This window comes from Cervus canadensis, chromosome 24, assembly GCF_019320065.1.
Source record: "Cervus canadensis isolate Bull #8, Minnesota chromosome 24, ASM1932006v1, whole genome shotgun sequence".
In the NCBI taxonomy this organism is placed as follows: domain Eukaryota; kingdom Metazoa; phylum Chordata; class Mammalia; order Artiodactyla; family Cervidae; genus Cervus; species Cervus canadensis.
Window position 1 is genome coordinate 28,368,673 of NC_057409.1, and position 16,778 is coordinate 28,385,450.

General features: G+C 54.1%; 1 protein-coding gene across 2 annotated transcripts in view; it reads right to left on the minus strand.

Moving 5' to 3' along the window:
- Positions 1–1,048: 1,048 nt before the first annotated feature.
- Positions 1,049–16,778, minus strand: part of PNKD (PNKD metallo-beta-lactamase domain containing) — a 69,506-nt gene continuing 53,776 nt past the window's right edge. For both annotated transcript variants that reach the window (XM_043445877.1, XM_043445878.1), the window contains 8 exons: positions 7,228–7,343; positions 6,973–7,085; positions 6,323–6,381; positions 5,617–5,709; positions 5,092–5,255; positions 4,293–4,379; positions 3,249–3,364; positions 1,049–3,022 (listed from right to left, as the gene is read on the minus strand). In XM_043445877.1, coding sequence (XP_043301812.1) covers positions 2,849–3,022; positions 3,249–3,364; positions 4,293–4,379; positions 5,092–5,255; positions 5,617–5,709; positions 6,323–6,381; positions 6,973–7,085; positions 7,228–7,343 — 922 coding nt within the window. In that variant the 3' untranslated portion in view covers positions 1,049–2,848. The remainder of the gene's footprint in view (positions 3,023–3,248; positions 3,365–4,292; positions 4,380–5,091; positions 5,256–5,616; positions 5,710–6,322; positions 6,382–6,972; positions 7,086–7,227; positions 7,344–16,778) is intronic.

Here is a 16,778-nt window from a genome sequence, read left to right on the forward strand (position 1 = left end):
TCCTGTTTCAATAATGCAAGCACACCTCTGAGATATTGCAGATTCAGCTCTAGACCACCAAAATAAAATGAATGTCGCAATAAAGAGTCACATAAAAAATGTTTTTCCCAGCGCACGTAACAGTTATAACACTATGTGCTGTGCTTAGTCGCTCAGTCGTGTCCGACTCTTTGTGACCCCGTGGACTGTGGCCCACCAGGCTCCTCTGACTATGGGGATTCTCCAGGAAAGAATACTGGAGTGGCTTGCCACGCCCTCCTTCAGGGGAATCTTCCCAACCCAGGGACTGAACAAAGGTCTCCCTCATTGCAAGCGATTCTTTACCATCTGAGCCACTAGGGAAGCCCGTGTAACACCATACTGTAGTCTAGTAAGTGTGCAACAGCAGTATATCTAAAAAATGGTACATACCTTAAAGTATAATTAATTTAAAAGATTTTATTGATCAAAATACTAACCATCATCTGACAACGCAGGGTTGTCACAAACCTTCAATTTGTAAAAAAAAAACGCAATTATCAGAAAAGCATCCTAAAGTGAAGCACAGTAAAATGAGATATGCCTGTACCTTTAATCACCTGCCTGAATTGAAAACTGGTGTCACTTGTCAAAAATATTGACCCTGAGGATAAATACAAGGAACACAAAATGATGTTGTTAAAGTTCAGCTCAAGATAGCTTCAGGGCTTGACAGCCGACCTGTTTAACAATTAACAGACGAGTCCGGCTGTTAATTGCAGAGGCCTTAAAGGGCCTTAAAGAGGGGTCAGTGCCAAGGCCTTGTCCTTGAAGCATATTCATGGCTGGGTGGTGACCATATTTAAAACCACTTCCCCTGCGGCTAGAGGTGCATCTGTGCATCTCAAGCTTTGGAAAACACCAAGGTAAGCAAATCATAAGCCCTGAACAAATTCTCACGAGCCATGGAAGGATATATTTATAGCTTTGTTTTTGCCCAGAGTTCTAGAAGTGCAGTCCTTCTGAGTAAGCAAGAACTGTAACCAGGAGAGGAAAACAGAACCAGCAATAAAGACAAGCCCACTGAGGAACCAAGCCTCGGTTAAATCATTCATTCATTCAACATTTATTGAGCGCCTACTGTGTGCCAGGCACCGTGCTAGGCGCGAAAATACAGAGATGCATAAGATACAGTCCATGCCCTGAAGGGTTCACAGTCGAGAAGGGGGAGACAAACATGTAAACAAGTAAAATACAGTGTGATAAGTGCCACAAGAGAAGCGTTGACAAAGAGCAGAGGTAGCCTGGAGGGAGAGGGGCATGGGAGGAGGAGGGGGGACTTCCTGGAGGAGGGGGACCTTGAGGGGGATTGGTGAGATGACTAGGTGTTTACCAGGCAGACTCGGGCAGGAGGAGCAGGGGAAAGGCATTCCGTTCTGAAGAAACAGCAGGAGGGAAGGCACAGAGGCAGGAACTGCAGGTCTGGAGGGCGGGGAACTCTGACTATTCTGGCGGTATTGCTAGAGCTGGTACCAGAGGCTGTGGCCCGAGAGGGGAGGCAGAGGCAGGCTGATGAGGGGAACTGAGGGCAGGGGCATCTCGGGGGCTCCCCAGTGGGGAGCAGAGCCTGAGGGAAGGCTTCCACCCAGGAAGAGAAGGTTCCTGGCTGACCCCAGGTATGCCTGCTTGAGGACCATTTTTGTCCTCACTGTGGCCCCAAAGGGACCTGGACCTAAGGCCAGAGGAGGAGCTGAGCTGAGGAAGGGCTGAGCAGAGGGGAAGGGCCCAGACCAGGGGTCCTAGAAGCTGCCACTCACTCGAGAGCTGTCCACTCCTGGACTTCTGATTTCTGCTCTCTACTGTGTAGACCTCCTGGCTCCTGCCAGGATGGGGCCAAGGGCCAAATAAGAAATGACAAGGTGATGTGCTTGGCCAACTGCAAAGGGCCAGATGAATGGCTTTACTAACTGAAAGGGGCAAGGGTTGAGGATGAAGAGGAGTGTCTAAGAATAAGGGCCACAATGAGAAAACCACAGTGGACCTGGTGGACAATGGCTCTCTGGTCCCCCAGGAAGAAGGGGCCCTGCTGGCCCAGGGCAGGGGCAGAGGCCAGCAGGCAGGACCAGGCCAGCTGTGCAGTGAGCAAGCATGTGTGACCTACAGGACCGTGGGCCTCCAGTCCCAGCCTCCTGGTGTCTCCTTAGCCTGAGGTCAGGTTTCCTTGGCAACCGAGACTCTCCCGCTTCCAGGCTGCAGGGGAGTCACAAGGCAGAGATTGTCCACAGCCAGGCTTGCAGCCCTTTCCTCTTTCTCAGAAATGGCTCTGTTTAAAAAAAATGCCTTTGTGGGGGCGGGGGTGGCCTTGCTCTTGTGGGTGCCTTGCTCTTGTGCAAAAATGCCTGGGGGAGGAGGGGCAGAGGCTCAGAAAACCAGAGCCCAGGTGCCCCTCTGAGTGACTGCTTTTCCAAAGCACCTGACCTCAGGCCAGTCTGGGGGAGCGAGTTTCTTTCCCCACCGTGGATGGGAGGAAGGGGGAGATGGACTCACCCTGTTCGGGACTCCTACTGCCCTGAGTTCAGAGGCTGCAGTGAGAGCAAGGGCTCCGCGTCCTCACTGCCGTGGCAGGAACAGGGGGAGCTAACTCCCAGTGTTAGCTCTGCCCTTGGTGACTCAGCCTCACCCTGTGGAGTCCCCAAGCCTTCCATCACCCGGCCTCTCGGTCTCAGGGTCTCCTCGCCTGTCCCTCCTCTGCCCCTGACCAGTGTCCGGGTGGTGCCCGCTGACGAGCGGATGGAGGCGGGGTGGTAGCAGACAGAGGGATGGTGTGGTGTGGGCGATGATGGGTGGTCTCCCCACTGCGGCGGGTGGACTGGGCCGGGCTGGGGTAGGGTCACTTGCTCTTATGCAGGTCCTTCAGCTGGCGGAGCCTCTCCAGGAGCTGGGCCCGGGAGCAGCCATCGTCGCCTGTGGGGCCAGGGCCTGGCCCCAGAGCCTCCTGCAGCACCGGGCAGTGTGTCCTTAGGAACGGGTTATAGGAGCGCTCCTCCCCCAGGGTGGACGGGCACTGTGGGAGGAGAGACACGGGCTTTGGTGGGGAGGATCTGGAAAACGGACCTGACCAGGAAAGCCTCCCCACCCCCTGCCCCATCCTGGGGTTCAGGCGTTCTCACTGGAAGGCCCTTGTGCCAAACAGGCCAGAGCTCTGGGGAGGGGCCTGCAGGGCCTGGCTCGGCAGAGATGGGATCCATCTGGGGAGTGCCCTCGGCCCCTCTTGGACCCCAGCCCCGCACCGTGCTCTTGCGTTCCATCCGCTGCCTCTGCACCCACTGCATCTTCCTCTCCCGGGCTAGGTTCTCGGGCTCCACCACGCCTGCAAAGCCCAGGTTCTCCTCTGCATACTCGTGGCCTAAGGATGGCCATGGGGGCCGAGACACGGGGCAGAGTGAGATGGGTTATGGTCAGGAAAAGTCCTCCCATCCCCACGCCGATGGGTACCTAACAACTGAGGAGGAGGGACAGTGCTTCCAGAAAAAGCCCAACCACAAGGAGCTGCTTCTGTAAACATGGGCACAAGTCAGCCATGAGTGATGCTGCAGAAGCATTGGTCGGGGGGGGGCGGGGGGAACCACAGACCTGGAGCCAGAAGACCTGCATTCTAGCGCTGCTGGTTCTGTCCAGCTGTGCAACTTCAGTCAAGTCATGGCACCTCTCTGAGCCAATGTTTTCTCCTTTGGCAAGTGGGGAAAATAATAATGCCACTATGCCACCAGTTATGTGTCCCTGAGGCTGGGATTAGGACCTGGTGCACATTAGGTGCTCAACAATGTATTTGTTGAATGGAATGAATGGATGAATACATGTTCTGAGGATTGACTGAGATATTAGTGGATGTGTTTTAGAAACTACGGATATGCAATGTACCCAAGCACGTATGTATGTATGGATGGATATTCCACGTACATGCATATGGATGATGGGTGTGCAGTGTGGGTGTGATGGACGCAGGTAATGATCCATGCAGAGTGGATTTAAGTCACCTCATTAATCAAAGGCTATTTTCTGTTTTAGACTCTGGCTATGAGAAATCAGCCATCCCACGGGGACACTCTGGGGCCTACAGGGCTCCTCAGAGGCTGTGGGCTGGCTGCCAGGGGCAGCTGACATAAGAGGCCTTACACAACCAGTTCTCTAGAAAGAAGGGGGTCTGCCCCCACTGCTAGAGATGGCTCCCAGGAATCACCGGAGGTAGAGCTGGGTCACCTCTGGGCCAGGAACTGGGTTGGCTGGGACTTTGGGTGTGTGAGGGGCTGGGAAGAGATGGAGGGGCACCTCACCAGGCCACAGAAGAGTGTCATCCCCCAGCCCGAGCACGGTGTCCAGTGAGCTCAGCATGGTTTCTGCAGTACCCTCAAAGGTCCGTCCTGGTAGGGTCAGTGGGTATGTGTGAGGAACAAGGACCACACAGCATTGTGAGGTCCATGGAGAGGAGTGGGGACCCCCCATATAGCTGGGGCTGGCCACCAGCCCTCACCCATGCCCCTGCCATGCCCACTCACCTGGCAATGACTCCCTCCCTCCCCCTGGGAGCTGGACCCAAACATTCAGCCCTAGCTGGGCCCGGCTGAGAGCACAGACTGACACATGGTGGGAGAGGGGTGTGGAAACCCCCAGGCTGAGTTCTGTGGCCCCAGGCCCACTCCAGGCAGAGTTGCGCTTTTCCACACAGCACCTCATTCTTTGCCTGCGCTGCCTCTGGGACTCCATGCAGCCTGGGACCAGTGATCCCCCACCCACAGGATCACCCTGTCACTCAGGGGTTCTCAGGTTTTTGTAACTGGTCTTATCAGTCACTGTATCAGAGAACCCGGCTCCACCCAATGGAAACAAACGCTCTTTGAGGTCTGTGCTCAGTTATAGGCTTCACCTCATTCTGTCCATCCCCTTTGGGACGTCGTGAGGATATGAAAGAAAAATCGAGGTAACAAAGGTGGCAGCAACTGCTGAGGCAACGTGTGTGCTGAAACCAACATTTCCGTGCATTGTGTAGGGCTGCGGCTGTCCTCGGGCCCCAGCCCTAGCCTCTCTCCCTGCCTCTCATCCCTGCTCCCCGCTCTTCCCTTTTGGGGGACTCACCACAGCCAGAGAGGAAGAGCAGATCCCCTGAGAAGAGGCAGGAGGGACCCTCATAGGGCTCCCCATCCAGCAGGTAGACCAGATGGCCTTGTGTGTGGCCCGGGGTGGCCAGAGCCCGGATCTGAAGCCGTCCCACGCTAACCACATCTTGATGACATAGGGGACTGAGGAGGGAGGCAACAGTGGAGAGAAGGCACTAGAGCTTGGGCCACGCTCGTCCTCCCTCCCCCACCCGGCCCAGGCCCAAGGGGATGGGTGATGTGCAGGAGCGGGGCTTCCCCACCAGAGAGAGACGGGCCCCCTCAGTGCCCAGGGCTTCAGATTCAAGCTCTCCTGCTTCCTCTTTGGGGGAGTATGGCTGGGTCAGTTGGTGGGTGGGCAGTGCTAGGCTTCAGATGGGCTGTGATCTGCCCTCGAAGGGCCAGGAAGGGCATCAGCAAAGATCCAACTGCTGATAGCCCTGAAACACGTAACTGAAGGATGAGGGTGAAGGGCAGGGCCATCCCCCCCAGGTCACGGACTTACTGGGTGAGGTAGGGAATGCTGTCCTGAGGGCTCCCGTACACCCGACAGTCCTGGTGCCGCCGACTGAGGTCGCGGTTCCCTCCACTGTGGTCCCTGCGGGATGGCACAGACAGGCAGGGCTTTAAGGGGCAGCTGTACTGGGCCTCCCTGCCTCCTTCTTCCCCAAGCATCCCCAGGGCTTTGAGCTCTGGGACTCCTGGCTTCTGGACTGAATCAAGCCATCCGCTCTGCTTCAGACCTTTGTTCAAGCTGTCGCCCTGCCCTCTAACTCCCCCACGTGGATCTGATCATACCCACTCGGTGCCCCTGCCCCCCAAACCCTATGCTGGCTGCCACAGTTGTTATTCTTTGTACACTTTCACACAGGGCTGTCTCCCCATGGGACTATAACCTCCCTGGATGAAAGAGATCACAAGGTTTGCCCATGCCCAGCAGACATGCCCATGGAACGAAAGATAAATGCCTGCTCTGCCCTCCTCTGGTGCTTCAGGAGCCTGGTAAGTAGAAGAGGGGGAGACCGTCCCTCCCTCTTCTCCCTCCCACCGCTGGTGCCCCGGTGACTTCATGAGGATGGTGCCCCCCTAGCCTGACCCCTGACCCGCAGCCCAGTCTGTTCTCACTGGTTCCAGTCCTGGAAAGCCCAGGGGAGCCAGGGCCGGCTAAGGGAAGATGATCTGCACTCAGACCTCCCACCTCAGCCCCTTACCAGTGTTTGTGGGTGCAGAGAATGGCAACCAAGTTAACACCTTCCTTTTCAATGGAAGCCTGGGGGAGAGAAGAGGCAGTCAGACTGGGGATCGGGATGCTGGGTGGAGATGAGAGCAGGGAGAGATGGGGGAGAGGGAGGCGATGGAGCCAGAGAATGAGAAGGGGGTGGGGAAGAGGCGGTTGGATAAAGGGGGGCACCTGAGCCCCAGCACAGGCATAGGGTGGAGGGAGACTGGCGGAGCAGATGGACACACAGGTACACGCACACAGAGACGTTAAGAAATGGAGGGAATGATGAAGAGACCTAAACACAACAGTCAGAGGCGAGAAAAGCAAGGCCCAGAGAGGGGGCCACAGAGAGGAAGAGGAAAAGGAAGCCGGCTAGACCCACAGCCCCGGGCGAGCACCGCTTTCCCTCCAGCTCCGATTCTCCCACTGCTGTCCCCCTCTCCTCCCCCGGCAACACCCGGGACACTGGCCCGTCCCCAGTGGGTCACGTGTGTTTGCAGCGGTCAGGGTGCGCTGTGTGAGTACGCATGGAGGGGGCCCATCCCACTGGCAGAGAGCAGAGTCAGCCTCTCTCTAGCGAGGAGAAGCTGCCAGTCCCCTGGGTGAGCCCAGGTCCCCCCGCCCTCGTCTTCCCCTCACCTGTACAGCCTGAGGGTCGGAAGGGTCCACAGCCACAGCCAGCCGGGCCTGGGTGTCGATGATGAGGTAGCTGTAGTTGTCCGCGAGGACAGGGATGGGGAGCACCTTCACTCCTGGGGAACAGAGATGTGGGTTGGGGGACAGGGCAGGGAGCCCATTCACTGGGGGAAAGAGATGGGGTAGGTAGGCAGGGGTGGGGGGTGGGTGGGCATAGCCCGGGGGGGCGATTGCTGGCCTGGGGCGGCCAGAGCTCACCATTGAAGAGGCGGGGCTGGGCTCTGGAGTGGCCTTTGGGGTAGCGATTCCGAGCCCTGCGCAGCTGCTGGCGGTAGAAGAGGTACCCGAGCCAGGTGCGGGTGTACAGGCTGTACCTGCGGGGCGGGACGTCTGTGCTCAGCCCAGGCCCCACATCTCCACGCCCTCAGTCACCCCCTGCATCAATGCAACACCACCGCCGCTTGTCATGTGCCGACTGTCTGCCTTGCTCAGTACTCAGGACAAGACGCAAAATGAAACCAACACACCCCGAGCTCAAAGTTCATCAGGCAAGATGTGAACTGAGGAATTCACAGAAGAGATCTGAGGATGAGGGCTTTATTCAGTGAAGGCAGTACAGGAGTTAGGAAGCCGGAAGGAGGAGGGAACCCTATTTCAGGCAGGGCAGTGGTGCATCGCAGTCATGCGTGGGACCTACTGAAGGCCAGAATCCTCAGCCCCATCCCAGTGTTTTAAATCTCAGCCAGTTTGAGTGGGCCCCAGGAATCTGCATTTCTAACAGGCTCCAGGTGATGTTGATGCTATTGGCCCAGGGACCACACGGCTGAGAACCACTAGGGTAGAGGAAACAAAAGGCCCAGGCCCAGAGGCAGCAGACAGCAGGGTTCACTTAGGGAAACTGTAGAAAGCTCTGCTTGGCTCTTTGGTGGAGGAAGCCGGCAGAAGTGAGGCTGCATGGTTTGACCACACTCCCTCCCTCCACCAGACACATTCCAGGCTACACAGTGAAGAGGGGGCACATGGAACAGAGGGGACTCGTGAGTGACAGAGTCCCCCAACACAGGATGCTAGCACACAGGGCGGCTTCACAGATGTGCAACCCGGCAGTCACATAGGGCCCCACACTTGGCATGACGCTCTGCTGTCACCATCCTGAAATCCTTAGTGATTTTCTCTTTGAACTTGTGTCTTGTAAGTGAAGTCTGATGGGACAACGGAACACGCACGTGAGCAGAGGTGATGCACATATCATCACGTCACATCACATGTGTCTGCTCTGTCCCTGCTGCCCTGACCCTGCTACACACACCGTGTTCACCATGGCCATGAGCATAGAATTCTGGTGGACCCTCTATGTGTGGGAATTCAAGACCCAAGGAGAAGACAGGTGAGCGTACCTCTATGAGTAAAGGGCTGGAGGGCACTAGCTGACCTGGGAGCCACACTTTGGGTTCAAACTAGAATTTGCTTGTGGGATGTCCCTGGTGGTCCAGTGGTTAAGATTTTGCTTTCTTTTTTTTTTTTTAAGATTTTGCTTTCTAATGCAGGGGGTGTGAATTCGATTCCTGGTTGGGAAGCAAAGATCCCATGCACCTCATGGCCAAAATATCAAATCACAAAATAGAAGCAATATTGTAACAAACTCAATAAAGACTTTTAAAATGATCCACATTAAAAAAAAATCTTATAAAAAAAAAGAATTTGCTTAAAATGCATCAAGAGGCAATGGTGTTCTAAGAGACACAAGGAACCCTACCACATCCTTTCTTATGTATAATCCCACCATTAATGCTGCAAATGATGCTGTTACAGAAAGGAAGGGAAAGAGGCGATGGATCTGTCCTTTTCCTTCCAGCTTTTCCTCATTCATCAGAAAGCTGAAGGCAGAGAGAGCTAGTAGAATGTGCTATGTATCAAGAAATGAAACAAAAACAGCTGAGTTAGGTCTGTTGCGACACTTCCACTGTTCTCGTAAGAACATAACACGTATCTGTGTACAAGCTAAAAAATGTGAGTTATGTAGTTTCAGTGATCCCACGTATAAGTTAAATGTTCTTATTGTTGTTGGTGTTGTTTAGTCGCTAAGCCATGTCCAACTCTTTTGCGATCCCGTGGACTGTAGCCCGCCAGGTTCCTCTGTCCATGGGATTTCCCAGGCAAGAATACTGGAGTGGGTAGCCATTTCCTTCAGGGGATCTTCCTGACCCAGGGATTGAACTCTCGTCTCCTGCTTGGCAGGTGGATTCATTTACCACTGAGCCACCTGGGAAGCCCCAAGTGTTCTAATATTTGTATTTAAAATTGACATTGCATGATATATAATGAATGGCACAATTCATGCTAATAATTAACATTTTAAATATTCCCCTACTCAAAGGATATTAAGTAGCAAATTAAAAACATCACAGCAAGTCAAGAAAGAGAGATTGTAGAACAAAGGAAAGGCTTCATAATTTCGTATCAGATGTGGCACTTTCTTGCTTTTTGAGCAAGAGGCTCCAAATGCCATTTTATACTGGGCCCTGTGAAGAATGAGCCGTCTTGGGCCCTGGGCTCGCAGGAGAGTGACAGGCTGGGCTGTGGGTGGGTTTGGTCAGTGTTTAGGTTTACACAGCAAGGCAGGCAGTAATGGGGGTTGGATTCTGGCTGATCAAGCCTGAGACAGAAAAGTTGAAGTTGGGATGCTGGATGAAGGATCCCAAGTCCCTACAGAGGTTTACTGTGTCTGTGGGGGGCAGGGGGAGGGCCCTTTGGGAAGGGCAAGCTGATCTGTCTGCAAGCACTTTGATCAAAACCAAGCATGTTTCCACGGAGAAGGCAATGGCACCCCACTCCAGTACTCTTGCCTGGAAAATCCCATGGATGGAGGAGCCTGGTAGGCTGCGGTCCATGGGGTCGCTAAGAGTCGGACACGACTGAACGACTTCACTTTTACTTTTCACTTTCACCCATTGGAGAGGGAAATGGCAACCCACTCCAGTGTTCTTGCCTGGAGAATCCCAGGGACGGGGGAACTTGGTGGGCTGCCGTCTATGGGGTCGCGCAGAGTCGGACACGACTGACGCGAAGCAGCAGCAGCAGCAGGCGTGCTCCCGTAACGAATCGCTGAAGGTAAACCACTGCTGTCCCGGTTCTGTGTGCCTGGGCACTTATTTCCGTTGGGAAATTGGATGCGCTGTGGAGGGGTTCTACCATCCTTTAGGAGTCTTCATGTCTGTTTTTTATGGGCCCTGTTTTTGTTTTACTTTAAAATTAATTTTGAACATTTCCTACTTTCACTCATTCCACAATATTTCGTGAGGCCTTGCTATTTGCCCGCTCTGGGCACACAGCGGGTAAGGCAGAGTACCGGCCTTCTTGCAGCTTCTACTCCAGCGGGACAGAAGGGACAGTAAACATACTGTCAAGGGATTTCCCTGTGGTCCAGTGGTTAAGAATCTGCCTTGCAAAGCAGGGGACTCTGGCTTGATCCCTGGTTGGGGAACTAAGATCCCACATGCTATGGAGCAACTAGGCCCACAGGCCACAACAACCGAGTCCTCGACCGCAGTGAAAGATCCCACAAGATGCAATGAAGACCTCATGCACCACAACTAAGACCCGAGGCAGCCAAATAAATAAATAAATAAACATACTGTTCCCTGATAGCCCAGTTGGTAAGGAATCCACCTGCAACGTGGGAGACCCTGGTTCGACTCCTGGGTTGGGAAGATCCGCTGGAGAAGGGATAGACTACCTGCTCCAGAATTCTTAGGCTTCCCTTGTGGCTCAGCTGGTAAAGAATCTGCCTGCAATGCAGGAGACCTGGGTTCGAACTCTGGATTGGGAAGATCCCCTGGCAGAAGGGAAAGGCTACCCACTGTAGTATTCTGGCCTGGAGAATTCCATGGACTGTATAGTCCATGGGGTCACAAAGAGTCGGAGATGACTGAGTGACTTTCATTTTCACTTTCACTGTCAAGAGAAGATGACAAAATAAACAAGGCAAAAGGACAGAGAATGAGGACAAGAGCTGCTATTCTAGATCTGATGGTCAGTCACGGAAGGCCTCTTTGAGGAGGTGACATTTCCAGGAAGGAAAGAGGACAGGACGTGTGAGAATCTGGGGAAGGCACACCAAGACCGGGTGAGTGCTGGCAGGAGCTGCTGATTCTTGCCTTTCTCCCTGCTGTGCCGTTGGGACAACAAACAATCAGCACAGCATAGATGGGACTGGTTGGATCAATCTAAATATCCTGGATTGGACTGCAGGTCAGAAAAGGAATGTTGGGGAGACAATACACGGAATTTCACTGAAGTCTGGAGAGTGGTAATGGTTTGGATGGATGTTAATTTCTTGGTTTTGACGATTGTACCATGGTTATGGAAGATGTTAACATTTGGGGGAACTGACAGAGGGGGTATATGGGAATTCTTTGCACAAATTTTGCAAATCTGAGATGATTTCAAAATGAAAAATTTTTAAATAACGAAGAAAAGAAAACCACCCTTGCCTCTGTGCCCGGACACCACCTGGCATCTAGGCCCTGTTCCTGACTTCATCATTTCTTCCTATTTAGGCTTACAGGAAGTGCAGGACCTCTGACAACAGTAAGCTCTGGGTTCTCATCACAGCTTGGGCCATCCTTGGTCTGAGACCTTGGGATAGTCAATGGTCTCACAGATCAGACTTCTCATCTATAAAATGGCGATACCACGACTTACCCCTTCAGGACTATGTAAGGATTAAGTGACATAAAACAAGATGACAAATGTTAACATTCTCCAGGGCCTGAAGGGTGGAAGGTGTTTAGCAACTGCTGTTTCCTCCCCAAATTCAGCTGGACACCCTTCACAGCTTCTAGAACAAGGCCGTGCACAATCTGGGAGGGACTGGAAAACACTCCCCGTCTTCCCTCATTGGATACTTAGTACACGTACTTTGTCCTCCAACAAAGATCAAGATGTACAAGGGCAGGGACTATGCAGTAAGAAGCTGCAATAAACAAGGCCCTGCTCTTCCACTGGCTTTAACCAGCAAATATTTACTGCACGTGCTGGACCGGGTACAGAAGGCAGAGAACAAGGCAGATGGCTCCCTGCCAACATAATGAGAGGAGCAGCCAACAGACACTGAACCGGAAAACAAAACAGTCAACAAGCAGGCGGTGAACTGTGGTGGGAAAGGAAGATGGTTTCACGGCAGACCGGGTGGTCGGGGAAGGCCCCTTCTCTGAGCGCGACCCTTAAGCAGGTTCGACAGATGGGGGAGCCAGCAGTGCTGACTGACTGTGGGGGGCGCAGCACCAACACCCCTAAACAGGCACAAGTGGGGCACACTCAAGGAGCTGCCAAGAGGCCGCGAAGTCTCTAGGCAGAGAAAGGGTCAGCAAGGTGCGCAGGGGTCAGGCCATGGAGAGAGGGGGGAAAACTGCTGGTGGGTTTGAAAGTGCGGAAGCGTATGTTCTAACTTCCTTTTTAAGAGCTTGCTCAGCTGCTGTGCAGAGGGTAGAATGAACTGAACGGGAGTGGAGGGGAAGGGGGCCGGGGAACCGAGTCACGCAGTGAGGGACACGACGAGGGCCTACACTAGAGGGGGTGCTGCAGATGGAGAAAGGTTGGGGGGGGGCGGTGGCTGTCAGACCCAAGATCTGTGCTGGCCAGGGTGGCCCCTGTGGCCCTGAGGTCTGGATCACTGCACAGAGCAGCGGGGAGGAGCCCGAGGACCGAGTTGCATGGGGCCTGGTTCTTTGCAGACAAAGAATTCCTCGTGCTTCTCTCCAGTCCCTGGGCTCGGTTCTCCCTCCAGTGGCGGGCTGGCTGCGTCACCAGGGTCTGTAACCGTGCCTGTCAGCTCTTCCTCTTGCTGCCTCTCTTTCTGGGAGAGGCCCAGTCACCCTCCTAGTTTCACAACTCAAGCATCCATTTAACCCTTTCCCCGGTGACTCAGACAGAATTCCTCTCCACTTCTCATTTCCCTTCATGGGTTCACCCCTGCAAAGAGAAACTGTTGGCGAGTCCCTAACGAAAGCTCCTCTATTCAGCTCTCTGACTCACTGAACCAAACTGCAAACTACTGGCAGATGCTCGTGCTCCCAAAGCACCACTTTTGACTGCATCCTGTTCTTGCTCAGCAGCCTTCAGTGGCTTCCCAGGGCTGGCAGGAGAGTGTCCAACCCCCAGGCAGGCCCTCTGTGGACCAGGAGGAGGCAAGTCTCTGTCCCCTCCCCAACATGGCCCTGTGGAAACCCCATGTCCCAAGAGTGAACAAGTGGACATCCCCAAATGTCCATCAACAGCACAATGGACAAATAAGTAGTGACATATTCCGACCACGGAAAACTACCCAGTCAGGGGACTGAATGATTTAGGGTACCAGCTCTCAGCCTGCACAGAGCTCAAACGTAACACTGAGCTAACCGACAGGCCACAGAAAACAGACAACCCGACGATATTTCCCTAAAATGCCAAAGAAGGACTTCCCTGGTGGTCTAGTGGTTAAGACACTGCACTTTCAAAGGAGTGGGTGCAGGTCAATCCCTGGTCAGGGAACCAAGATCCCATATGTCACGTGGTGTGGCTAGGAGATAAAAAAAAAGGCCAAAGCAAGCAAAACCATCATTGGTATGCAGACGTAAATAGTAAAAGAATAAAGGCAGCCGAGAGGAGGGCATGGTCAGCATGCACGTTAGTAGGGTTTCCTCTGGGAGAGGGGGAAGGTGGGCTGGGGAGGTGTCTGTAACATTGTCTTTCTTACGCTGGGAGGATTGTTATTTTATCTGTCTTCTGAATGCCTGAAATAGCTCATTAAAATTTCAGAACTACAGTCCTGCCTGGCTCCCACAGGTCTCAGCCTGAAATATCCTCCAGGCCTTTCTAACTTACTGGAACCCTATCCAGTTCCTAATCACACCATGCAGGAACCCCAAGCCTCCTTCACCACTTCCTTGATGGCTCAGATGGTAAACAATCTGCCTGCCAAGCAGGAGACCCAGGTTCAATCCCTGGATTGGGAAAATCCCCTGGAGAAGGGAATGACACCCCACTCCAGTATTCTTGCCTGGGAAATCCCATGAACAGGGGTGCCTGGGGGGCTACAGTCCATGCAGTCACCAAGAGTTGGACACGACTGAGCGACTAACACACACAGATACAAGCATCTTTCAGAGCTGGGCTAAACCCCAGGGCCTGATTATCCCGGCAGAACGCCACCTTCCCCTGTTCCATTTGGGGCGCTCAAGAGCAGCTGAGCCCCGGGGCAGCGGCTGGGCCTTATCAACTTCTACCTGGTGCCCTAATCAGTGCCATGCAGGGGGCGGGCGGTCACCAACCTGTTTCTCATGGCTCCTCTGCAACCCCCCCCAGCACTGGCCCAGCACAGAACCGGGACTCACAAAATGCTGGCTGAATGAGCAGGAAAGGCAGCACAGGGCCAGGCACCTGAGTATAAAAGTGACGGGCAGAGAAAGTGGATTGTCAGCACTGACTGCGGCTCCACCCAACTGGCCCCAGGCCAGGCTGTGATGCCCAGTGAGGGCATCGGAGGCCAGAGTTACAGCCATCCCTGCCCTGGTTCTTCCCTTCCCACCTCACCCACCCGCTTCCAAGTCCCTGCCCTCTCTTGGCAGGACCCACAAGGTGGAGCAGGGTGCTCTGATAAGCAGGTCATCTAGACCCAAGGGCCTGGGTGAGGCTGTGTCACTGGGGCACAAAATCCAACGTCCCCAGCCTGGGGTCTGGACCCAGGGCCTCTAAAGTGGAGGAGATGGCGGAGCAGAGGAAAGGGGGTCTGAAGACAGGGTCCGAAGTCTTGGCTTTGCCCCACAGGTTAGAGCATCTCTCCAGAGCCCACTGGCCTCATCTTTAATAAGAATGACCTTTTCCTCAGCTTTCCCAGACCCTACCAGTGGGCTCAATGCCTCCCATCAGTTATCCTGTCATCCTCCAAGCAACCCCGAATCAGGTATCATTATTTCCTCCATTTTACAGACAAGGCCCAGAGAGGTGGAAAGGGATTTGCTCAAGATCACAGAGCAGTGAGCGGTTGGGCAGAGATTCACCCCGACACCCTGACCCGGGAGTCCACACTTTTTTTTTTTTTTTAATGGCTTATGGTTCCCTGACCAGGGATCAAACCCATGACCCCTGCAGTGGAAGCACAGAGTTTTAATCACTGGATGGCCAGGAAAGTCCCTGGAGTTCACACTCTTAACCGTTGCAAACCCCTAATAAGCAGGTAGGATGAGATGAGTGGGCCTGAACTATTTGGGGTCAGACCCAATTCCTTTGAGGGCCTTTGCTGGGAAAACAGATTTGTCGGGGTAATTACAGTATTCCAGACACAGCCCGGCATCTGGCCTCTGGAACTCCTGGAGGACTAGTTTCAGTCTCTATGAGACACAAACCTTTGAACCCTGTGAACTCTCTCCCCAGACCACCTCCTCACATGTGCAGTTTTCCTGAGGACCGCAGAGGGTCAGAGACCCCAGCAGCTCTCAGGAGAAGGTGCCTTGAGTGGAGAATCCTGGAGACCTCTTTCAGTCTAGGCTCTGCCACTCTCTGCCCTGAACCATGACAGGATGGATGGTTCCACCGGGAGCAGTGCAAGCCAGATGGACAAGAGAATTTAGGAAAAAAAGATGGGAAAACGTGAAAGTGAATGAGTCCCTGGGAAGAACCTGCCTCCCATCTCCTAGCCCCGCATCTCGCTGGGATGTCGCCATCTCCTGTAATGGGGCTCACAGCTCCCTTTCTTCTGTTGCCCGAGGTAAGAAGCAGAAACTCACTCCCCAAGCCTCAGTTTCCTGCTCTGTAAAACCAAGTGCTCTTCCTCTCTGATGAGCAGCTGAGTCCAGAAAGTTCAGGTGACTTACACAATGACATGGACCTCTGCAGGGCCTGATGTGGGAGTCAAACTCCCTGCAGCATGAGAATGTGCCAGAATGCATCAGTATGATCTGGGGGTGCTGGCGAAACCCAAAGATGCTGAACTTTTCTTCTTCTGTTTACCACCCACTCCAGGACTCTGATTCAGCAGTTCTGGGGCCTGGAACTACCCACCACCACCTCACCAAAAAGAAAAGCAAGTTTCCTAATTGGTCCTCTGGGACCCAGGTGGGAGACAGAAAAACCACTCTACCAGGTGGGGCTGGGGTGGGGGCAGCCGGCCTGGGGCAGCCTTGCAGGAGCCTGAGGGGCCCTCCCCCTGGGGTCAGGGCTGCAGGATGAAGCACCTGCCATCCCCAGTCGGGGGGCCACAGGCATACCCTTCACTCCTCGCCTCACTGAACCAGAGCGTGGCTTCTCTGGTATCTGAGTTTGAGCCTCTGGCCCCATGGGAGGCCCCATGGGACAGCTGGGGACAGTGACACACAGCCCTCCCCCACCCCCTCCTCTTGGCTCACGGTGGAGAACACAAAATGAAGCTCTTCTTCTCCCCCCTCCTCCCACGAGCAGTCTCGCCATCCTGGGCAGCCCTGAGACAGGCCTGGGGGCTGCCTGTCCCAGCTGGGCCCTGGCCCCAGACTCTACCAGCTGGACAACAAGCTCAGGCTGAGAGGACTCTGGTCAGGGGGTGCTTTTGGCTTCTCCTCTCCTGCCTGCCTCCCCTACCCGCCTCCACCCGGGACCCAGCTTTCCCCAGGCTTTTCATCTGACCAGCGACAGGCAATCTTTATGAAAGCAAACCGGAAATGCCTGTCTGAGGGCCTCGGGACATGGACTGCCACCAGGACGCAGAGTCCTGCTGGAGCACCGCCTGCTCGGAGGCCCCTCGGGAACAAACTGAGGCACGAGATGTTTCGTGCTTTCCCCAAATTGAGGAAACTGAA